The following is a 24,199-nucleotide window of genomic DNA, read 5'->3' as shown; positions in this document are numbered from 1 at the left end:
GTGATCTTTGCCGGCCACAAAATCCCTATCTCGGTCTAAATGCAGCCCGCGTGATGCCCCGGCACTCTGGCGCACAGCGGTTCCACCCATTACACGAGCACTCTGTTTCACAGACAGCTGGGTAAACAAACACGTGTTGTTTATTTATCAGTTGCTTTAATGGAGACCGTCACCGGGGAGCCACGACGGTCTGATCCACCGAGGAACAATGCGTCTTTTTGAAAAAGGAATACTCATAAATATGTAATTGTTCCATTTTGTATTGTCTCTACTTGAAATCTCTTGCATTTTTAATAAAAAGAAAAACGTTGAATCTCATATCCAAACCTCACTTTTATAAAGACACTTTTAGACCGAACCCATCAAAAGGACTAACAATAAACTTGTCTGATGTCCTCAAACCACAGCGTTTGTTCCACTGCCATTAAACGAAGGGGTGTGCGCGTGTGTTCACGTCCCCCCCCGTCCCCCCCCCGTCCCCCCCCCCCTCCAGGTGATGCGCGAGGGCTCGTCGGACGTCCTCAGCAAGCTGTACGACGCCACGGCGGAAAAGCTGGCCGCGGCGCGGCGCGACTACGAGGCGCTGCGCAAGCGCTACGGCGAGCAGACGGCGAGCCACAACGCCGACCTGGGCCGCCTGGCGCAGGCTGACGGGGAGAACCAGCGGCTGCAGGCGCAGCTGGACGCGCTGCTGCAGCAGAGGGACGCCGCCGTGCACCGCCAGCAGCAGTACTCCTCGACCGGGAGGAGGTGGGGCGACACACACACACACACACACACACACACACACAGACACACACACACACACCCCATGCACATCAGTACAATACATATTCATGCATGCATGCATACCGATGCTTGCACTCCTATGCATGCCTAAATCCATTGCACAATGCATCTGCATGCACACACACATGCCCCAGCACAATACACATGCATGCATCCAAACGCACACGCACTGGAATGCATGCAATAATCTGTAGACCCAAACACGTGCACGCACACGCACGTACGTACCCAGATTCACCCTCTGATGGAAAAACAACCGCTGTACTGTCGACATGCAGCCAGCCAAAGGGACAGACGGACAGACCAACAGAGTAAACGGCAGACGTAAACAAATTCTAATCACTACCAGTCGGGCCCAGACTGAAAAGTTCACTTCATATTAATACAAAGGCTTTAGTGCCAAATTCGAATTGGTCACCTAATCCGAGACAGATGAAGCTTTGTGTCCGGGCAGCTGCCCGTTGGTTTGGAGCGTCGGGGTCCGGGCCCTCATGAGATTAGGAGAAAGTCTGTTCCACTGTTCTCTTTTCTAACAACTCCCCGGTGAGGTGACAATTCTACAATCAAGTCTTGTCACCTTCATTTGTTTCTCTATGTGTCACTTTAGCACTGCTTGAGTCAATGCATGTTAATTAGAACCCCTTATTTAAAAAAATATTCGTTTTTTTCACTACTTTGGTTGAGAAGCTCTAATAAAACCAAACAGGGAAAGAGGAGGAAACCTGACAATCCCTGAGAAAGATGTTGCCCTTTCGGTGCTTTAGATGTCTGTCCTACCTCTAAGTGCCCATAAAGCATATATAAGTCAGATTCTGGTTATTGAAACGCAAACCTTTTGGAATAATGTTTATGCAATAAATTGACAGTAATAAATTGGCTAGTGCAGATTTCCGAGAAAAAATGGTAGTAGCTATCTAGTTTATTCAGAATGAAACGGTTATCTTGGCTGTGATATAGGTATAATTATGCAATTTTGTTTTGTATGAAATACATGAAAAAGGGGGGTAAATTGGCGAGTATAAACTTTTGACGCTGGGTGGGGCTTGGAGAGAGTACAGAGGGGGGAGGGGCATAACTTAAAAAAAATTCTGCAATACAATTTTTTGTGTGTAGCAAGCTAGCTTGAAATAAATACCCCGTTGCGTCCCGTCCCGCTCCAGGTACGACACGGTGCAGCAGGAGCTGGCCGCTGCGGCGGCCCAGAACAAGGAGCTGCAGCGGGAGACGGAGCGGCTGCAGGCGGAGGCCACGCGCCTCAAGACCCAGCAGCTGAAGGCGGCCAAGGACTGCGACAAGTACAAGGAGGAGCGGGACTCGGTGTTCAGCGAGTACCGGCTCATCATGAGCGAGCGCGACCAGGTGATCAAGGAGGTGGACAAGCTGCAGACCGGCCTGGAGCTGGCCGAGGCCCGGCTAAAGAACACCTCGTCGGAGAGGCGCGTGGCCGGCGACGAGCTGGAGGCGCTCAGACAGGTGAGCGAGGCCACGCCCCGGGTTGAAGCGCGGAGGGGGTCGGTCTGAGAGTTAGGAATGAGACGCAATGACGTAAATAGACGGTATTTATATTGCACTTTTTTGTAACCAGTGGCCACCCAAAGCGCTTTACAACATTGCTTATCATTCACTAATTCTCACACAGACGGAAGCGTCAGCCATGCAAGGCGACAGCATTGGCATCCCCTCGGGAGCAGTTTAGGGTTAGGTGCCTTGCTCAGGGGCACCTTGACACTCACAGCTAGGAGGAACGAGAAACCATGCGGTTACCAGCCAACCCGCTCTACCTCCAGAGCTACTGCCCCCCACATAACGTGGTTCGTTGAACAGCTTTTCTTTATTCGTGCGATGGAATCTATACATTCGAGATTTTATTTTGGGGATTTTTTTCCATGAAGTGCTCTGAAATGATTGCTCTTATCTCTGGTACCCTTATTTATATTGTTGCTGTCCCATAGTGTTCTCTTTGACTGAGCTTTGTCCTGTGTCTTTAGAGAGATTGCTCGTCATTTGGAAATACATATCTAATATAAATGTGAAATCTCTCGTGAGATTAAGGAAAGGTTTCGCTCTTGAGATTAAAAAAAAGATTAATGAGGATGGAGGATTACATCGATCTCTGCATCTCAATCATAAAGATGTGCAATCATACAGCAATGGATGCTGCTATTCACCTTCAGGTTTAACAATGCGCAGTATTTGCACTATGGGGGGCTTTCCCCCCCCCCATATAAAGTACATTATTAAGTAAGTAAATTATTATTATGCTGTAAACTAACATGGCAATTTAAACATCAGTTAACTGCCTAACATGAAGGGACAGATGATGCAAAAACAGAACAGCCGGTGAAAGACGGCATGCTCGACATTTTTCGTCTCATTTTGATCCAAACGTCTGGGGAGAAAGAGCGGTTTTCAGGCGGAGCTCAACACCACCCTGTCTGCCTCCTTAAACACACTGGCCCCCTGCAAAACACCCTTCACCCTGGTTCACACCTGAGCTTCGTAAACCGAAGCAGACTTCGGTTTACGAAGTCTGCTTGAACGACTCACCAAGAAAACATCACTCAGTGTCCACCATGAAGCGCTATATAAATCTAAATCTATATTATTATTATTATTATTATTATCATTATGGTGGGTGACGTCTTTCCGCTCTTCCTCCCTGCCGCGGCGCCACAGGAGCTGGGCTCGGCGCTGGCGGAGCGCGACCGGGCGGTGTGCGAGCGCAACGAGCTGCGGGACAAGTGCTGCCACGAGGCCAAGGACAAGTCGGAGGCCCGGGAGGAGCTGGGCCAGGCCTGCAAGGAGGCGGAGACGGCCCGGGAGGAGCGGGACGTCGCCCGCAAGGAGCGCACCGAGGCCATCGTGCAGCGCGACCAGCTGCTGCGCGAGTACTACCAGGCCCGACAGGTGAGGGGCCCCAACCCCCGGCCCCCCTCCCTGTGGGGGGTCCGACAGCCGGGCTTTGTTTATTTAATATTTGATCTGAACTCGTTTATTTTATTACAGAGAGAGACCCTCCCTAATCCTCTTTTATCCGATCGCGTGTGGGAGTGTAATGATGTGGAGCTCTGCCCGGCGTTTGTCACTGCGTTGGAAGTGGTTAATCTATGTGTGTGTGTGTGGGGGGGGGGGGGCAGGCCTGCTGCATTATGTGGGGATTTGGATGACTGTTTGTCCTGTGATGGGCGGCCCTTCAATTACCTGATGGATGTCGAACGGTTCAGGCATTAGGAAATTAGCAGTGATTTGTGGGCGAAGAGAGAGACGCGCACGCACAGCTGCTTAGGAATCTAGTAACATTTTTCCATGTAAGGGGTTATACTGGTATTACTTTAATAACTTTGGCACTTTGCAAAGTGAGAGTCTCACCAAAGGGTTACATGCAAGGCAAGTAATTTTAGCTCCGCTTCAAATGCAGAACTAATAGAAATGTGACCTAATTCACACAACTCAACCCTAATCCAGATCATGACTCTCCTGGACCCAGCAGTTTAGCCCCGTCCGTCGAGGGAAGTCGGAGTTTGATGTGGAGCTCCTCCAAATTGATTTATAGCGGTTAGCCTTGGTGGGGTGAGATGGGACACTTCCGGCGTCAACTAATTAATCTGAGCCCAAATTAATGTTCAACCCATTTTGCAAAGGGACGGTCACGGTGTTTGATGAGACATGGACGATTTTGTCCTTGAAGGCACGTTGTGATTAAAGTTACTGGTTTTTAGAGGTGTTAGGAGTGCACCTCCCTCCCTCTGTCTCTGCGTTCGTCTGCCATTTGGGAAGTGGTGACCTCACAGACCTGTGAGTGACAGGCAAGCTGCAATCCCCAAACCAATCAGGGAAGAGATGCTGTGACATGCCCGCCCCTGTCAGAAATGAGCCAGTATCAGTCTAAAATGGAAATTGACTCACACAGAGGCAGGCACAGTCAACCAGAACAGATATTTTCACAGAGCATCTTACTCAATCATAGTTGACGGATGGCTCTGTCATTTCTGATAAATTACACTCAAATAAAAGCTCTCAAATCGAAACCTACAGCACCTCTTCAAATCAAATTATAAATACAAACCCGGAACGAAACAAGTATTTGAGAGCCCTGATTGGAGCAAATTCAACTCTCTTTAATTATAAAACCTCAATACATCTGCATCAACAAGAAAGCATTGGCATGTCCTGACTCTTGCCGCCCCTGTTCCTTCCCCCGGCCCCCCCAGAAACAGGACTCTGTCAGCCTGGACATGGAGCGGGCCACCAAGGAGATGGAGGTGCTGAGGAAGCAGCACGAGGCCGTGTCCCAGGAGCTGAAGGAGGCGTCGCAGGAGGCGGAGGTGGCCAAGTGCAGGCGGGACTGGGCCTTCCAGGAGCGGGACAAGATGGTGGCCGAGAGGGAGAGCATACGGTGAGCGCAGTACAGTACAGTACAGTAAATTACAGCACAGCGTTGGGGATATGCACAGCGAGCCGCCATGTTGTTTCAGGAGTTTCTCGCTCATTGTTTGTCATTTTTCTCTTTTTGTTTTTTGTTGGGATTAATGGAAAAACAGGTTCATATTTTGATTAGCATTGACTATTCCACTCACACTTTACTTATACAAATATATATACATTAAAGTTTCCTGAATTAAAATGGAACCTTTTGATACAGAGAAAATACTATTGTTCATTTAATTAAATCGATTTGATCCATTATACAGACATATTGCTGTGCTTCATGGTGTTTCCTATTCTTGAGGATACTGGGCCTCTGTGGTATGTATCTGGTGTGTTGCTAACCCCCTGCCCTGTTGTGCGGCACCCCCCTGGTCAGCACCCTGTGTGACAACCTGCGGAGGGAGCGGGACCGGGCGGTCAGCGACCTGGCCGACGCCCTGAGGAACCTGGACGACACCAGGAAGCAGAAGAACGACGCCGCGCGCGAACTCAAGGAGCTCAAGTAAGACCTGCAGCCCGCCGGCCCCTCTGCTTCGAGAGAGACGGTTCTGTGCCCTCATTGCGGGGCAGGGGGGGGGGGGGGGGGGGGGGGGGGTGGGGGTGGGGGTGGTGTCGTAGGGAGCTCTGACTCCCCAGCTGAAAGGTCCCGGGATTAATCCCCGATGTCCACCAGTCTGTTAAATGACAACATTGTGAATGATTGGGCCGTGATGGACGGATATCCAATCGAACCGAATGAGGTTCTTAATAATCCCGGAGACCCTGACACGCGTCGGATCACTAACGAACGCCGGGGTACCTGCAGGGAGAAGGTGGAGGACCAGCTGGAGAAGGAGGCCCGCTTCCGCCAGCTGATGGCCCACAGCTCGCACGACTCGGCCATCGACACTGACTCCATGGAGTGGGAGACGGAGGTGGTGGAGTTTGAGAAGGACCGGGTACGTTCTGTTGCAGTGTACACCCGCACAGTCTCTAAACCACTTGAAGCCGTAACGGATGTACGGAAACAAAATGACGTGCTTTAGTCAACATAGTTGTGTTAGTTTTCTCTCAGATAACGTTGTTTCCATAGTGATGTTCAAATTAATTTGAGCGTAAGGAAAGTACTTTTTGGCTGGCATTCGACTAGCATGATGACCCTTATCACGAGGAATTATTCTGCTGACCAAGGCCACAGGATATCTCCAAACCCTGTATTTGTTTTTGGACTACCATTAAGGGGGGAAATCACTGCACTTTGGTTAAGTGCAGTGCAGTGTTTACAAAGCTGTCAAATCCTGCACTCCGGCTACATTTGTGCTTTTGGACATTATTAATGCATTCATTAAGTAACATTATTTTTTTTAATACTAGGATGACATGGACTTGAAAGCGCTCGGCTTTGACATCGCTGAGGGGGTGAGCGACCCGTACCTACCGGGAGACTGTGGTATATTTGTGAGCAGGGTGGACAAAGGAAGTGTTGCAGAAGGAAGACTGAGGTAAGAGCCCCCACCGGTCCATCTCCCACCACCCGCAAACCATCAATCCTCTCCTTCGACCTGATTGGTGAACGCCCCCCTTTGGCCCCGCGCTCTCCCCAGGGTGAATGATTGGCTGCTGAAGATTAACGACGTGGACCTAGCAAATAAGGACAGGAAGCAAGTGATCAAGGCAGTGCTAGGCGTGGAGGGGGTGATTAATATGGTGGTGCGGCGGAGGCGGTCCCTGGGCGCGCGCGTCATCACGCCCGTGCAGCTCAGCCTGGTCGGCCACAAAGGTCCAGTCTCCCCATTTTATGTTTCACTTTTTATATACGTTTGTTCAGATTAATTTTTTTCGGTATTAGCGTAGAGGAAACCAACAAAATGTCGATGCTACTCCCAATTTCGATAGTATGTTTGGTTTAATCTGTACATTAGTAGTTTGTTTGGTGGAAATACTCTTGGATGAAATATGAAAATAACTAAATCTTAATTAAATGCAATCCACAATTGTGGCAGTACCTTGGAAGCTCCCAGAACGTCTGCTGTTAAATAGCGGGATCATCCATGTTGTGAATTAAGTCATAGTGCTTTTGTTCTCTAACGTGTGTGTATGTGTGTGCGTGCGTGTGTGTGCGCGTGTGCAGACAGCGGTATAGGTCTGGAGAGTGGTGTGTTTGTGGCTGGGATTACCCCCGGCAGCCCCGCGGCCAAGGACAGCTCTCTCACACCCGGGGATAGACTGCTAGCAGTGAGTATTGTGTTCTTTCCCAAAACAAGTCCCCTCGTTGAGCTCTGCTGCCACCTGCTGGCGTGAACGTTCATGTTGAAATCCAGACGCTCCCAGATTGCATTAGTGCTTTTATGGAGATGGTTCACTTTAGATACTTACCAACTCATCCATACTACGTTGTCCGTAACCTCTGGCTGACCTTGTAATATTGTTTGTGATTAGTGAAAGATGGCGGACGTATACACAGTGCTGGGAGTGCAGGGATAAACAAGTGGTCAGGGGGTTAAACATACCGTTGAAAGATTCTGGGTTTGAACATAGTGTGCACATTCTACCTGAAGGCATCCCTGAGCAAGATGCATACCCGTACCTCTATTTCAAATTTATTCCAAAATAATCAATGGAAGTCTCTGTTGTCTGATTAAACTACAGAATGGTACTCAATGTATTCTTAACCATTAGAATAAGCCCCTATTCTTACAGTAACTCTCACGTGGGTTAAGAAACGGAATGCAATGGCTGTTGTTATCAAACTAACTGTTTAATTCATTTTCATGCTTTCATTGCAGATAAATGGCATCGCCGTGGACAACAAGTCTCTGTCTGACTGTGAAGCTCTGCTGAGGAGCTGTCGTGACACCCTCAGCATCTCTCTCATGAAGGTGAGCTCCCCCGCTCACACGGGGACACACAAAAGGAGTGATTTCCACATCTGCGTCTTCCCCTGGGTTTCTTCTATTTGTGGGATTTCAAACGACAAAAGGCTGAAATATTAAACAACAAAAAATAATGATTGTAAATTCCAAAGATTTCCGTTTTTACTTTGTTCTGTTGACTTTTGCAAGGAATTCATACTGAAGTAGCAGACCTCAATAGAATATCTCCATCTGATTAGTGTACAGTTTTGGCAGACTCATTTGCATGTCATTTGTCATACCAATCAGCGTCATGCAAGAGTTCTAATATGCAGTCTTGAAAGGAAAAACAGAAAAGATCTCAAGGGATGAATTGTATGGCTGTTCTTGCAGTACATTATCAGTTGGCTAGCTGACTGCTGTCACCCAGCACAGATCCATTACTTGTTCCAGTGATGGCAAATCGGAATCTAAATAAATTCCTGTTGCTAGGATACCATTATTTAGGCCTGGCTGCCGGGTGATCTGAGATTCATCACAAGCCACAGCCTCATTAAATGTTAAGGGCATGCGTTAGGGATGTCTGTATGTTTAATGTGTTTTGGTGGATCATTCTGTGAAGCCTCCCATCCAAGCCGCAGAGAGACGTGGGGTAAATAAGATTTAGCGGAGAGACAATGTATAATGCAGGCACGGCGGGATGCAGGTGCAAGTCGTTTCAGGATAACGGTTCACTCGTACCGAGCGAAAGAGTCACGTTGGGAGGGTGTTCAAACTCCAGGGGGGGAAAAAGTCTGAACCTGATCCCCTTTTATGTGAACTTGATGAAAGGCATTGTTCAGTGCATTGCATTGTCCCATACAGCGTTCGACATGACCTGACACCAACTGTGACCGTGAAGAGCGTTCACCTTATTCCACGGCTCCTCCTCTTTGTCCCTCTCCCCCAGTTCCATCCCCACAGCTGCTCGGGCCAGAGCCTGCTGTCCGACTGCGACCGCAGCCCGGGGGGCCGGCCCCAGTCCTGTGAGATCCACGCCCGGAGCTGCCGTCACCCCAAGCACAACAACTCCACCCAGACGGACATCTACAGCCCCGACGGTCCGGTCGCAGGGCCGGACGGGCCCCGCCGAGACCCTCCGGCCGACGGCTTCCTCAGCGGCCCCCCTCCCTATCACCTCAAACCCTCCCCCAGCAGCTCCCTGCACTCCCACCCGCTGGCCCCGCGCGGGGACCCCCCGGCGGCCCCGGAGCCCCACCCAGACTACTGCTGCCGGAGGCCCGAACTCCTCCACCACCACCACCACCACCACCACCAACACCCCCGCCGAGACCCCGCCTTCAGCCCTCCGCCTCCCGGGGACGGCCCCCCGGACCCGGCCTGTCCGGGCGGCGGAGGGGGGCAGAGCCCCCCCCGACGGAGAAGCCCAGCGGGGGCACCTGGCCCAAGGTGGTGGGCGGCGGCGGGACCGGCGTGTCGGAGTTCGCCCAGCTCTCCATCTTCAAGAGGCCCAAGCCGCGGAAGTCCATCTTCGACGTGGACGCCTTCAAGAGGCCAGAGGCGGTGGCGGTGGCGGCGGCGGCGGTGGCGGCGACGGCGCCCAAGCTGGACTACCTGTCCCTGTCCCAGCAGCCGCGCCGCTCCCCGCAGAGCCCCGTGTCGGAGGGCCCGGCCCCGCCCACCCCGCCCGCCCGCAGCGACTCGTTCCGCTTCAAGCGGCGGCATCAGAACAGCTCGGCGTCGGACTCGACCATCGCCGCCGCGACGCCCCCCGCCTCTCCGGTACCGCCGCCGCCGCCACCGCCGCCGGAGGAGCGGGACGGCCCGCCGGCCACCTTGCCGCGCCTCTACGGCGTAGACACTCCCACGCTGCCGCCGGACGCCAAGCCGGGCTTCCGGAGGGCCGGCGAGGGCCGCAGGCCGAAGACGGAGGAGCACGAGAGGAAGAGGTACCGGCCCGGGTCGGCGCCGGCTCTGCGGCGCAACGTGACCCCCTTGCACATCCCCATCCCCACGCAGGTAATACACCGGGGAGTGCCCCCCCCCCCCCCCCCCCCCCCCCCGGGGCACCCAGCGGCCATCTTGGATCTAGAGACTAGCTGGGTGGAGGGGAACTGAATGAGGCATTCAGTTCCCCTCCACCCAGCTAGTCTCTAGATCCAAGATGGCCGCTGGGTGAATTTGGCACACGGGCAATACTCAGGAGGGCCCTAATGCAGTTATTTACAGCTCTGGCTGCTCTGATATCGCATGCGTGCGTGTGAATCATCTCCGTTAATCTGGCCTCTCTCTCTCTCTGGCTCCCCCTTCCTCCCTCTGTCTTTCCGTTTGTCTGTCTGTGCGTCTGCACTCGTTATATCCAGGTTCAGAGTTTCTCTAACGACGAGCATTCCCCCGAGCCCGTGGACCTGGTGCGTTTCTCCCCCATGCGTTGCCATCGCTACAGCATGCCCTTCGTTCCCCCCGGCTACAGCAGCACCATCGCCGCACGTAAGTCAACCCCGACACGCAGCGCACGCACACACACACACACACACACACACACACACACACACAACACACACACACACACACACACACACACACACACACACACACACACACACACACACACACACACCCAGACAACTTACCCACCCATCCAAACATCTACACACACACACACACACACACACACACACAACCCACCAGGGATCTCCGTATCGCTTGTTTCCGACCCCACCAATAACGCATCCAACGGACCCCCCCCCCCCCCTCTGCCAGACCCCCCACAGAGAGACCTGGCTCCGTGCCCCGCCGTCACCGCCGTGATGAGGAACCCCGTCTACACGGCCTGGAGCCACGAGGTCCAGCCCGGGAACTCCCCCCCTCCGCCCGCCCCCGGCCCCGCCCCGCCCCACCCGCTCCACCCCCTCACCAGGTGAGCTACCCCCACCGTAACCCCCCCCCCCCCCCCCCCCCGTCACACCCTCGTACCACATGCATCCACCTGTTCAACAGCGGGTCAGGTCCTCTCTCACGTTTAATGAGGCCCGTCAATATGGAACATATATAAAGATGTTCCGCCGGCACTAACACAACTCGCCAACCGACCACTTTGGAGAGAATCCTCATAATCGCACCATGATGTTGCAAATGAGATGCAAACTCGACTCAGTTCCCCGGTGTCTTCAGCAGATGGTGGGGCGAGCCAGAGTTCCCCCTCACATGGGGTGTGTGTGTGGCTAATTAGCCCCGCAGGGGGCTGGGGGGAATTTATATTCACCCAGCGGCCATTTTGGCTCCATCTTGGTTCTAAACGCTAGCTGGGTGCGTGGAACTTAATGCAGAATTACACAGCCAAAGATGGCCATTATAGCGTATGAAGACTACTGAGTGGTTGAGGCGAGATGGAGCAAAGATGGCCGCTATAGCATAAAAAGTCAACTGAGTGGTCGAGCCGAGATGGTGCCAGGATGGCCGCTATAGCATGTAAATCCACTGAGTTGATGGTGTGTTCCCCCTACCTGGCAGCCCCGGCCCCCAGCACCAGAACCACCACAGCCTGGACCTCAGTCAGAAGCACAGAGACGGAGGAGACTTCCCCGAGGGCGGGCACAGCCTGCCGCCATCGCGCCCGCAACACAGCACCAACTCCCTTCCCTCCGGCGCCCGGCTAGGTACTGTGCCACCGTGATCCCCAGCGCAAACTCCAGGATACTGTTTCTCAGTCGGACGCTGGGTCGGGCATAGGAGTATACCATGCTTACGTGCAGGAGTTCAGCGCCTTTTAACTCGTTTAACAAGTGTTTAGTTGTTTAGAAACTAGGAAAACCATTGGCCTTTTTAGAGTTGCTCTGTTACAGAACGTCAAACAAAGTAAATGTGAATGTCGGCATCAAAGTTGAAATAGTTTGACCTTTGACCTTCCGAGCAGCAGTTCCCCTTGTCCCAGGTCAGCGTCCCTGCCAGGTGTGGCCTCAAATCTCCTCTCCGTCAGGAACCTCTGAAGTGGCGCCGAACCCCGTCTCATGTGTTGACCTTACGTTCCCTTCTTGCTTCTAAAGGTTCTTTAAGCACCGCCCAGTTCAGGACGGAGCGCATCAAGATCCCCCCCGCCCGCTACCCGCGGTCCGTCGGGTCGGACAGAGGTACCGTACCCCTCCCTGCACGGCCGCTGAAGCGTTGGTGTGACTGGGTCTCTCTCTCCCTCGTGTCATTACCCCAGTGCCTTGTTTACTATGCACTTTCAATTTTACTTACTAAAAAGCCTTTTTAACTTTCAATTTAATTTTCGATTTTTACCAGAAAGATACATGATCTGATACCAGAGAGAAAGGATAAGGGTTACTAGAATCCGGGTTGGAGTCCCAGAGAAAGTACCAAGTTCCTTTAGGTCGGGTTGGAGTCCCGACGCGGTTACCAGAGAGACTGTTGATCTGATCTTAAATACATTGCACTTTCTATTTTACTCATTTCTTTGCATACGTTTTCTTTTACTTATCTATTATTTTATTTTATTGTATGACAATGTTTATGTGAAGCATGTGAAGCTCTTTGAGTCTGCCTTGTGTATGAAAAGTGCAATATAAATAAAGTTGCCTTGCCTTGCCTATGTGGGTGTGGGCCGTGACTGATCGGTGGGCTGTCGTCGTCTCCAGGCTCCCTGTCTCACTCGGAGTGCAGCAGCCCCACGCCCCCGCTGTCCCCCGTGCGCCTGGACACGGCGTCCTTCGCCAGCAGCCAATCACAGGGCTCCATCGCCGCCCAGGCAAGGATATCGGTCAGCCCCGCCCCCATCGGCGACAGGCGGAAGGATCGGTAGGGAGACCTGTCCGACCGGGAATAACTGACACACTCGTTCACTCACTCACTCTCTCCTTTCCCCTTCCGTCTCCATCCCAGTGACAAACCATTGCGAGCGAACACACACACACACACACACACACACACACACACACACACACACACACACACACACACACACACACACACACACACACACACACACACACACACACACACACACACACACACACACACACACACACACACACACACACACACACACACACACACACACACACACACACACACACACACACACACATCCATCCATCCATCCATCATTCACTTGTCCTCCCTTCACCCCACTCTGTCTACCCCGGACTGGCAGCCCCATGTCTCTTCCCTCTTGCCTCGTCTTTCCTCGGATTAGATCTGTCTCGCAAAGCGTCGACCTCCAGACTCCTAAGCCCGCGCTAGTCTCTTTAGGGAGCCTCGGGACCTATGATTGGTTGGTGGGGCCCAGAGAGAGCGAGGCACGTCTTATGGATGCCTGACACGCTCCGCCTGCAGAACGCCCTAAAATATGTCTGCAGATTGGCCTCTTTAGGGGCCGTCTAATCGACCCTGTTGATGAATCACAATGGCTGTGTTTTTTTTGGGGGGTTTCTATTTTCTTTACTGGTGTCCTTTTGTATTCTGCCTCGTACTTTCCTCTCCTGTGCTGGTTTATTTCCGAATGCTGTTGAATCGTGCATGATTGCATGACTTTCAGCCTAAAAATGTTCTTGGCTCGTGAACGGCCAACTCCTACACATCTAATGTCCTTGGTGGGGGGGGGGGGGGGGGAGAGACACAGCGTCTTCTGATTTTGGCTGAATTTCCAATTCTAATCCCTTCCCCGAGGTCTGTAGTTGTTTTTTAAAGCAACAGATTTTTGTGCTAAGAATACAGCAGTGTAATTATTCATTTGTTATCTCAAATTGCAGATCACTTCGTGTTATTAGTCGCCGATGACTCCGATAAGTAATCTAAGCCCATTGATTATTTAATTGGGTCGCTTAAGTTAAGAATCTGTGATATTCAAATCAAGAATTATTCAGCTCCAAATACCCATTAGTTCCCTTGAATAATGGATTCCATCAACTGTTCTAAACTTTTCCTCGCTCTGGTAACCATGGAAACCCGCGGTCGGAATAGTACAGGGACCCAGGCATGGTTCCCACCTGAGGTCGCTCTCAACAAGGTTACTAACATGTTTTCCGACGCTCTCTTTCTCTCCGCCTCTGTCTGTGTGTTTGTTTGTTTGTGTGTGTGTGTGTTTGTTTGTGTGTGTGTGTGTGTCTTCCTCCACCCCTCTCTCCGTCTTTGCTCTCTCTCTCTCTCAAGAAATTGAATTCCAAGGACTTAATTGGCATGGATTTATGGTTGCACTGCAAAAGAACAAAAATGAAAATAAGATCAAACATAATAATAAGCAAACAGTAATAATAGCACAACATTTTTAACAATTGTAAACAATCGCCTTCAGCAGAATATAATGTAAATGTGTACACACTGAAAAAGTGTTAGATAATGAGTAGGGCCCGACCGATATTTATTTTTGAGTGCCGATGCCGATGCCGATTATTTTCAGAGAAAAATTACGATTACAATTTAATCGGCCGATTTAAAAAAACAACAAAAAACAACATATAAAACGTAGTTTTTGATACCTTAAATATACTTTAAACACTTTTGACGAATATGTGAATTGAATGCAGAACCTTTGAGTGTTTTAGAATACATTTACAGTCAAAAATGAGTGTAATGTAAAATGTAAAATAAATAACTAACTCCCAATGTGCTGCGCTCGTGAGCAGTGACTAACACGTGCGTGCTGAGCCGTATGGTCTCACCGTTAGAGTCTACAGTATAACAAATTAACATGGCCTGGGACCTAAAGAAAAACAGGCACAACATGCTCAAACAACGCGTCTTGTGTACATTGGTGAGGTGAGCGCGCAGCTGCCTGAGCGAGCGTGCTTTCATGTTGTACGGTAAAATTCAATCTCCTCTTTTTTACTCCAGCTAAAGTTGTTAGTTAGCAAGGCGAGTAGGAGCGCAATCTGCAGGATACTAATCGCAATAACATTTATAAAAAAAAAAATAAAAAAAAAACTGTTGTAATCGGCGTCTTTTTGGCCGATGCCGATTATTTTCAAAAAGGCTATAATCGGCCGATTAAATCGGCAGGCCGATAAATCGGTCGGGCCCTAATAATGAGGTAATGGTCGGATAGGGCTGAGCCTAGGAGACTAGGCCTATCTCCCATGTCACTCGCTCTTTCTTTCCCTCCTTATGACTCTCTCTCTGACGTCTCTCCCTGTGCACTCCCTGAAGGCCTTACCTGGAAGAGCCTCGCAACGTGATGGTACAGAAGGGGGCGGAGCCACTGGGCATCTCCATCGTGAGTGGTGAGAGCGGGGGCGTGTTCGTCTCCAAGGTGACCGCCGGCAGCATCGCCCACCAGGCCAGACTGGAGTACGGAGATCAACTCCTGGAGGTAAGGGGACGGCTCTCGGCTCAACTGCCCTCCTCGAGTTCAGCTCTGGTTTCCTCTCCTTTGTTACGTCATTGTTACTATTCATCTTTTACGTTAAATTAATTAAATGTTGATTATAATGTATTATATTAATTTATATATCCAGTTAAAATAATATTCAATATTTATTAAATTTTGTATATTTTGTAGATTGTATATTAACTTATGATTTAGGTTTTTTCATTTTCTTTATGGGCATTTTTATTTTGTATTCACTATTATCTTATGATATATATAATTCTCCCTTTGTTCAAATTTTCATACACTTGATCATTAATTTATGGAATGCTCCCTTGATCGTTCTATCTTTATTAAATGATGTATTTCTATGGGCATTATTCTTCATTTCAGTTCAACGGGATCAACCTGCGCAACGCCAACGAGCAGCAGGCGCGGCTGGTGATTGGCCAGCAGTGTGACACGGTGACCGTCCTGGCCCAGTACAACCCCCACATGGTGCAACTGGGGAACGGCTCGCACTCCGGGTAAACCCCACTCCACTGTCACTGTCATCATATCATCACCCCCCTGTAATGTCTAAACCAGTGACTCCAATGTCACTGTCATCATATCATCACCCCCCTGTAATGTCTAAACCAGTGACTCCACTGTCCTCATATCATCACCCCTCTGTAATGTCTGAACCAGTGACTCCACTGTCCTCATATCATCACCCCTCTGTAATGTCTGAACCAGTGACTCCACTGTCATCATATCATCACCCCCCTGTAATGTCTAAACCAGTGACTCCATTGTCACTGTCCTCATATCATCACCCCCCTGTAATGTCTAAACCAGTGACTCCACTGTCACTGTCATCATATCATCACCCCCATGTAATGTCTTAACCAGTGTTCCTGAAATTGGGGTAGGGGTTGCAGGGGTACTTTGACATTTTTAGATAACGGGGTGAAACAAGGAAAACAGAGAAAATAGACACCTCAACCCCCCCCCCCCCCCCCCCCCCCCCCCCCGCCAAACAGGAACTGATGCGATAAGCCTAATATCAATACCTTTCTCCCTGAAATGTGTTGTGAAGAAGCGCCGAACGATTAACAAACCGACATCGCGATGTAATTCAAATCGCAAAGACTGCGACAACAATTAATAAATTGCTTGTTAATTGAATAATACAGAACATAAGGAACTTTACAAAAAAAAATCGCATACTAAATCGCAATCGCAATATTGGTCGAAACAATCGCAATTCGATTATTCCCCGAAATCGTTCAGCCCTGGAGGATAACGGGGCACTGAGCTGAAACAACCTCTTCAAGGGGGTACACCAACGAGTCAGTCTAAGCAACGGCCTCTCCCCCCCCATGTGAACCGCCCCTCCCCAGCTCCTGCCTGGGCTCCATCAGCAACCAGGCCACGCCCGACGACAGCAGCGCCGGCAGCCCCGACGACGACCAGTCGGCCGTGGACACGCTGAGCGAGCCGGAGGACGAGGGCACCATCACGCCCCCCTCCAGGCAGACCACCCCCGCCACCAGCCCCAGCAGCTCCTTCAGGTGGCCCCCCCCCCCCCCCCCCGGAGGCACGGCGTCCGACCTCGCACCGCGACGGACGCGTCGGCCGAGTTTGACTATTCACACCGTAGCATGTTGTACAAGTTGATATTTGGATTAGCTATAATGCTCAAAGCACATGCTCGTGTATGGACGGATGCAGAATTACAGTTACTAGATTTTTCCCCTTCTCGGGGAGTCCATTACCAATCAGGTCATAATAGACTGCCAAGCTATGTTCACGCTCCATTAACAACATTATATAAAAAGGAAATGTGAAGCACGTCCTTCGGGTTATTTAACTCATGTCCGACGTTCCACAATGAAACCCTAGCACGTGTGCCGACGTATCGGTCGATAAAACGCCTTCTGGTTCTGACGGGGATCCATTGATTCATCATTCAAGGCTACCAGGCTCCGCCTCCCGCCACGCCCCCACGCCCTCTCGGCTGGTCCGGCTCAAGAGGACCGCCCAGGTGGAGCTGGGGGTGCAGATCTGTGGGGGGAACCTCTGCGGCATCTACGTGGAGAGCCTGGACGAGGACAGCCCGGCCAGGGTGCCGGAGGGGCTGCTCCCCGGGGACCTGATAGTGGAGGTAACCTCGCAGTCACGTGCATGACGCACGGCAGACACGTCCAGCAGGCGACTTAGCGTAACGACAGTAAAGATGAATCAGCGATCAGCGAATTGAATCGTGCCGTCAACTGATCGAGGGTTATAAGTGATCGGCATGAAAGCCGTCTTGTCTTTTTTACAGGCACACGTGTGTCTGTGTATGTATATATATATATATACTCCTGAAGTTCAAAGTTCAAAAGCTTTATTTGTCCAACATGTTACCATATTAGAAAATTGTCTTTGATTGACGGCAGTCTGTTCTCTACTTGTGTGTATGTGGTGCTTGTGTAAGAAATATGTTGTGTGTGTGTGTATTGCCTTGGGTATGAAGGATTCATAAGGATCATTTTTAAGGTTCATCACAGGAGATGCTTATGACACACACCATTGGGTTTTATATGGAAAGGATGGGTGGTTCTCCCTTAAAGAAAGATGTTACACTTATTGGCACATTTCTATTTATAAAGCCCTGTCTGGGAAGCTTCCCCATGATTTGAGATGGTTTTTTTCAGACCCGCTCCACTGACATGCTCATGCTTTATGTTCCTCAAGCCCAGTCTGAGCTTGGAAAGACAGCTTTTAGGTTCAGTGCCCCTGACTCCTGGAACAACTTACAGCAACAAATTAAAATGAATACCTTCATATCCTTTAACCAATTTAGACATATTATCTTAAAACCCAGAAGGCATGACATGAAAAGCGAAGTGGCTGTGCAATTCCACCCTTGCGCAATCAATACTCAAACAACAACACGAATAATCATATGTAAAGCAAATGCTAGCATTGTGAACAGGCCGTGACGGTGTGTGCGCGTGATGTGTTCTTGTCCCGCAGTTCAACGGCGTCAGCATGAAGAACAAGACGGTGGAGGAGGCGTACCTGGAGCTGCTGAAGCCAGGCGAGACGGTCACCTTCAAAGTGCAGCACCTGGCCGAGGACCTGACCCTAATCAAAGAGTTCCCCGGGGACGGGTTCTTCATACGGTACAGCGACACAACAGCAGCAACAGAGCCACTCAAGGCCTCTACCTTGTCTGCCCCAGACCCCGATTAATAACCTTTAACAACTAGTTTAACAACTGCGGCTTGTGGCTCAGGTGGAAGAGCGGGGCAGCTGGTAACAACGAGGTTGCTTGTTCGATCCCCGGGCTCCTCCTAGCTGTGTCGAGGTGTCCCTGAGCAAGGCACCAAACCCTAAACTGCTCCCGACGAGCTGGCTGTCGCCTTGCATGGCTTGACGCTTCTGTCGGTGTGTGAATGTGTGCATGAAATGGTTGAATGTCAGGCAATATTGTAAAGCGCTTTGGGTGGCCACTGGTTGCAAAAAAAGCACTACATAAATGCAGTCCATTTACAGTTCACCATCACCGTTTGTCTTCAGAGCACTTTACGACCGCGTGGCTGACGGGGAGCAGGAGCTGAGCTTCAAGAAGGACGACATCCTGTACGTGGAGGACACGCTGCCCAACGGCAACTTTGGCTACTGGATGGCCTGGCAGCTGGACGAGCACGCACGCAAGCTGGAGAAGGGCCAGGTGCCGTCCAAATACATGTGAGTGTTAATGTAGCCGGGTTAAAGCAGCGCTTTACCAGGACTGACATCAGATCAGGCCATCGAGGACTACAGGCAGTAGACTACTGCTGCTGGGCTGTTGCAACAATCAAATTTCTCCTATGGGGGATTAATAAAGTTGTATCATACGGAGGATTTATGATGAAGATGATGATGATGGTGTAACCCAATAGCAATCTCTATGATTGTATTGGGATTTTTTGCAAACTTTAATGGAGGCAAAAACTGGGATACGGAGGGCTTATCAAGGAAAATGAGACGACTAGAACGTCAGTTTAAAACTAATAAAAATCTGTATTACAGAGATGCGTTTGAGGGCAGGAATGAGGCAAAGAATATTACACGTCAATTTTATACACCATATCCTCGTAGAAATGTAATGTGTAGTTTACCAAGTTTCTAGTTGATCTTCCTCCGACTCCCCCACCTCAAACCCGTCGCCTCTCCCCCTCTCCCAACAGGGTGGACCAGGAGTTTTACCGGAGGCACGGGGGCCCCGACACCAAGGACGAGAACGGCGCCGGCAAGAGCCTGTCGGCCGCCGCCCGCCGCTCCTTCTTCCGGCGGCGGCTCAAGCACAAGCGCAGCGGCTCCAAGGACGGCAAGGACCTGGCCGCCCTGGAGGCCTTCAGCACCGACTCCCTGCCCGTCACGGAAGGTCAGGCTCCCCCTGCTTGTGTGTGCGGGGTTAGCCTGGTTGTAGCGCGAAGGCTGATGCTAAGCTAAGTTAGTTTTCGTTGATGATATGAGTTGTGCGGTAGGAAACTTTTTAAGTTGTTATTTTTCAGGATCAAATGCAATTTAGGTGATTGATAGGTTGATTGATGTAAGCCAATTATCTCTGACAGCGCTGAGGTAAACTTTATAGACACTAGATGAAAGCGAGATTGTATATGAAAGCGAGCATGGCAACCATTTGATGTCGGGCGCTGTGAGTGAGCAAATCATCAACGCTGCGATAAAGTACATGAGGATTAGAACAGATCAAGGTGTGTGTGTGTGTGTGTGTGTGTGTGTCTGTGTGTGAGACTAATGTCTTTGTACCGGTTCTCTAGACGGCGTCTGCTTGGCCTACCAGCGGGTTCAGAAGGTGGAGTGCTCCTCCCCCAGACCGGTGCTGGTTCTGGGGCCCCTGGTGGAGGCCAACAAGGACATGCTGCTGAAGGAGGCCCCTGCTAAGTTCTTCCGTTGTCTCCCTGGTGAGTTAATGGGGTCTTGACCAAGCCCGCTCTTGAGCCCACTTCCATTTTCGGAGAAAATGTGTCATCCTGCCGCAGTATATTTTTGGATAGTATTTTATTTTATTCATTTGATATTTTTATTTTAGAGGGATGCATTGATGACACTTCATAAACATATATGAAGTTTCGCTCCATCCAAACCCTGCAATCCCATACAGTGGATAATATAACATCAAAATTTGGATAAATCGCACGCACATTAAAGGGGAACTTCGCTGTGATACATCATTAGAAGGGGGTCCGTTTTGTAAAGAGAGTTCCAGAAGCCCTGTTCTGATATGCGGGATTGTGCTTCCAGAGGTGATGAAGGCCTCGCAGCAGGCCATCGAGCGGGGCGTGAAGGACTGCGTGTTCATCGACTACAAGCGCAGGAGTGGCCATTTTGACGTGACCACCGTGGCGTCCATCAAGGAGATCACAGAGAGGGTACGTCGGAGCACGTGACACCAACGCTGCCTTAACACTCTTTTCGTTGGCGCATCTGTTTGCCATGTTGTGTAATTTATAATTATAGTTATGTTTTGGCCGTCATTTCGCCATGTACGTTATTGACATTTCGACAATATCGAATAACTAAACTATATAGAAACACAATTGAAGGAGATGATGATCTAAATTAAATATGACATGCTCCTTGGCCACGTCTCTTCTAAATCAACAGGCCGCATGCTGTTCGTGTATTAGTTAATTATGAGTTGAATCATTTATGAGTCGGGGTACTTAGAGATGCTAGAATCAATATAGAAGCATGGATTTGTTCAGACCACTGGTGTATTTCAGCACTTTGCTTCATGCATTTATTGAGGGATTGCTGCCTGTATTTATATTCATTCATGCTGCTCTCAAATTCTTGATTCAGCCTAGGGTATTGATAATTCAACATCATTATACATCTTTATTAGTTTTCTCCAAAACTTTAGCATGCAACTTTTGAGAATCTTTCTGATTTTGCATTGTTCATGAATCCGGACGTTGATCCTATCCAATTTAGTTCCCTAATGTCTTACATTACACATTTCATTCTCTATTGATTTCAAATTAGACCCTTATATGCAAAAGAAGTTGCCCTGCAATAAAATAAAAAATATGTTCTTATTGATATGCGAAAGATAGTAGTAGGCAAAGTTGCAAACGATGCATAAACTAGTAGCCAAGTTTAATGTTTCACACAGCAGGGGAGCAAACGTTATAGACGAGAAGCTGAATGAAAGGGCAGGTTTTATGTACTGTGCATCAATATAAACCCCCTTTTCCAGCAATTGTCATCAAAAAAGACTTGGGCCCCCAAGCAAATCTATCATCTGACCCATAACCACCTGCAGCGACGACCCACAGCTCTGTGCCAAAGTCCACCCTCCCTGTCCCCGACATCATTGGGTGGATCGCCATCCATCATTCCCAAAGGGCTGTTGTCATCTATTCTAATCTTTTCCCCGTAGGACTGCCACTGTCTGCTTGACATCGCGCCGCATGCCATCGAACGGCTTCACAGCGTCCACATCTACCCCATCGTCATATTCATCCGCTACAAAAACGCCAAGCAGATCAAGTGAGTAGGCTCCCGTCGCCGTCGGTGACCGCTTCTGTTGTGCATGATCACAACGGGATGGTAAAGCAGACAAACATGAAAAGCAGGCAGAACAGGGGGGGGGAAACCAAAGCAAGGAAAAGCAAGCGTATCACAGCATGAGGTATCACAGCACTACAACAGTCATTATAAACCTAAACCCAAGAAATGAATACATCACTAGCTAGTGATTTCACTGCTTGCACATGCACAACGTTGTGTGAGGCAAATGCCACTTGAACTTGACGAGTATGATCTCAGTTAGAGCCTTTCCCTGTAATCATTTCCCCTAATCCCCCATCCTCAGTGATGAGTCCATCGACGGGGTGGGGATACCTGATCTAGAGATGGATGAGCTCGCACTGCCCTGGTTCCCACCTTCGGGGGTCTCTTGAGGAGGTGTGGGTTTCCCTCTGTCAAAGCAGGCGTTTATTTCACCGTCAACTCCCATGTCCGCTGCTCGCTGCCTCTCCTTGTTGGAAGACAAATTACTCAAATTGGTCGGCTGGCAACTCGATTAGCCGCAGCTGACCTCGACGGCAATCACCTGTGGTGCGTCACCGTGTTTCATCAGAAGGACGCCAATGTGGTAGCTCTGCCAAACCTCCACCTAGCACCATTCGTGTTCTCTCTCTCTCACACACACACACACACACACACACACACACACACACACACACACACACACACACACACACACACACACACACACACACACACACACACACACACACACACACACACACACACACCACCACCCCAATTAGAAAGACCTTTAGAAAGGCAGACATGCAGCCTTACACGTTTATTAAAAGCCCCACACACACGCATAGATTCATGCATTAGGCGAACACTGAATGACTCTCACCACTGCCAAGCACGCTGTGATGTCATCAGAGTGCCAGCTGTGCCACAGTGAGGCGAGAGGTGGCCTTGGGCTTCGCTCTTTGGTGTGGGCTGTCTTACCAAACAATACTGGCTGTCTTGTCGCACACACCCACACATGTCGGCACGCATGCACCAACACACACGCAATTGAAGAAACAAAGACGCAAACAAACACAGATGCAGACAAGCGCACACAGACATATACACACAGACACACACACACACATACACACTTGATCACTCAGACACACACACACACACACACACTTGATCAATTACAGACAAAGATTTAGATTTAGGGCATTTAGCAGGCGTTATATCCAAAGCGATTTGTCAGAAGGAGAAACCATAATATATCGCTGTCGGTTCAGTAAAGATGCTCACAGACACAAGTGCCAAGCAGCTTCCATTGCTAGGTTACATACACACACTTGATCGCTCACAGACACACACACAAACAGCTTGGATGCTACTTCTTAACCCTCTGGGACTTCTAAACACAACAGAGTCAAGCTGACTACACTGGCTGCGATATGTTCAGGCGTGCAGGGAACTGATTCCCTCAGCTACTTCTGTGTGCGTGGCATTTAAAAGAGCATACACACATTTCAAAGAGTTATGCAAATTGTTTAGTGCATTGCCATCTTTAAATAAACAGCTGACAGTAATCAGAACACGATCAACGCAAGTAAATCAATGTCTAATCAGGCGTCGAGGTGGGGTGAGCTCAGACATGCTGCCGTGAGGAAAAACCATTCTGTCACTCCAACGAGACGGGGAAAGGAGAACTGTGCATTGCCTGTGTGATAAAGTTCTGAAGCGTCTCTAGAGGGCCTCAACCACTTTGACTCGTGGAACAGCACCTGCACACGCACGTGATACTGTTCTGCAATCAGAGGTCTGTTGTCAAAGCGATGTTGAAGTGATCATCTCCCCCCCCCCCCCCCAAACCTTGTCTCCCCAGGGAGCAGAAAGACCCCCAGTATCTGCGGGAGAAGGTCTCCCAGAAGCATTCCAAGGAGCAGTTCGAGAGCGCGCAGAAGATCGAGCAGGACTACAGCCGCTTCTTCACAGGTCCGTGGTGCAGGCAACACACGCGTTGTGCACACAAACCGGTCGTTGGGTAGGGGAACGCCAGGTGTTCCCCTACCCAACGACCGGTGTGTGGGTCCTGAGTAAGGCCTGTTCAGATTGTGTCGGGTCGGAGGCGTGCTGCTGAATCACGTTGGGGGGGGGGGGGTCTGCCGTTGCTGTGTCACCCGGGTAATGAGCAGACAGGCGGTGAGTCAGACCCGTCTGCAGCACGGCCCGCCGCTCCCTCGGTGCTCCTTCAGGCCAGACACAATCCAATCACACCCGTCAGCTGAGGAGACGAAAGGGCTCATACGCTGGTTCAGCTATATAT

At 50.2% G+C, this 24,199-nt stretch overlaps 1 protein-coding gene across 1 annotated transcript in view; it reads left to right on the top strand.

Annotated features, from left to right (window-relative positions):
- LOC132446436 (disks large homolog 5-like) overlaps positions 1 to 24,199 on the top strand; it is a 36,773-nt gene that overhangs the window by 11,131 nt on the left and 1,443 nt on the right. Inside the window, 28 exon segments of the mRNA XM_060036747.1 lie at positions 494 to 750; positions 1,950 to 2,262; positions 3,466 to 3,696; positions 5,001 to 5,185; positions 5,594 to 5,719; positions 6,023 to 6,155; positions 6,571 to 6,698; positions 6,801 to 6,976; positions 7,328 to 7,431; positions 7,983 to 8,075; positions 8,998 to 9,441; positions 9,444 to 10,067; positions 10,412 to 10,538; positions 10,812 to 10,968; positions 11,562 to 11,707; positions 12,095 to 12,178; positions 12,689 to 12,848; positions 15,195 to 15,357; positions 15,748 to 15,881; positions 16,740 to 16,910; positions 17,314 to 17,503; positions 18,361 to 18,509; positions 18,907 to 19,077; positions 19,560 to 19,756; positions 20,154 to 20,297; positions 20,638 to 20,765; positions 21,779 to 21,888; positions 23,759 to 23,868. Coding sequence (XP_059892730.1) covers positions 494 to 750; positions 1,950 to 2,262; positions 3,466 to 3,696; positions 5,001 to 5,185; positions 5,594 to 5,719; positions 6,023 to 6,155; positions 6,571 to 6,698; positions 6,801 to 6,976; positions 7,328 to 7,431; positions 7,983 to 8,075; positions 8,998 to 9,441; positions 9,444 to 10,067; positions 10,412 to 10,538; positions 10,812 to 10,968; positions 11,562 to 11,707; positions 12,095 to 12,178; positions 12,689 to 12,848; positions 15,195 to 15,357; positions 15,748 to 15,881; positions 16,740 to 16,910; positions 17,314 to 17,503; positions 18,361 to 18,509; positions 18,907 to 19,077; positions 19,560 to 19,756; positions 20,154 to 20,297; positions 20,638 to 20,765; positions 21,779 to 21,888; positions 23,759 to 23,868 — 5,155 coding nt within the window.

The sequence above is a fragment of the Gadus macrocephalus genome, chromosome 18, assembly GCF_031168955.1.
Source record: "Gadus macrocephalus chromosome 18, ASM3116895v1".
Classification (NCBI taxonomy): Eukaryota; Metazoa; Chordata; class Actinopteri; order Gadiformes; family Gadidae; genus Gadus; species Gadus macrocephalus.
This window is presented reverse-complemented; position numbering and strand designations above follow the sequence as displayed.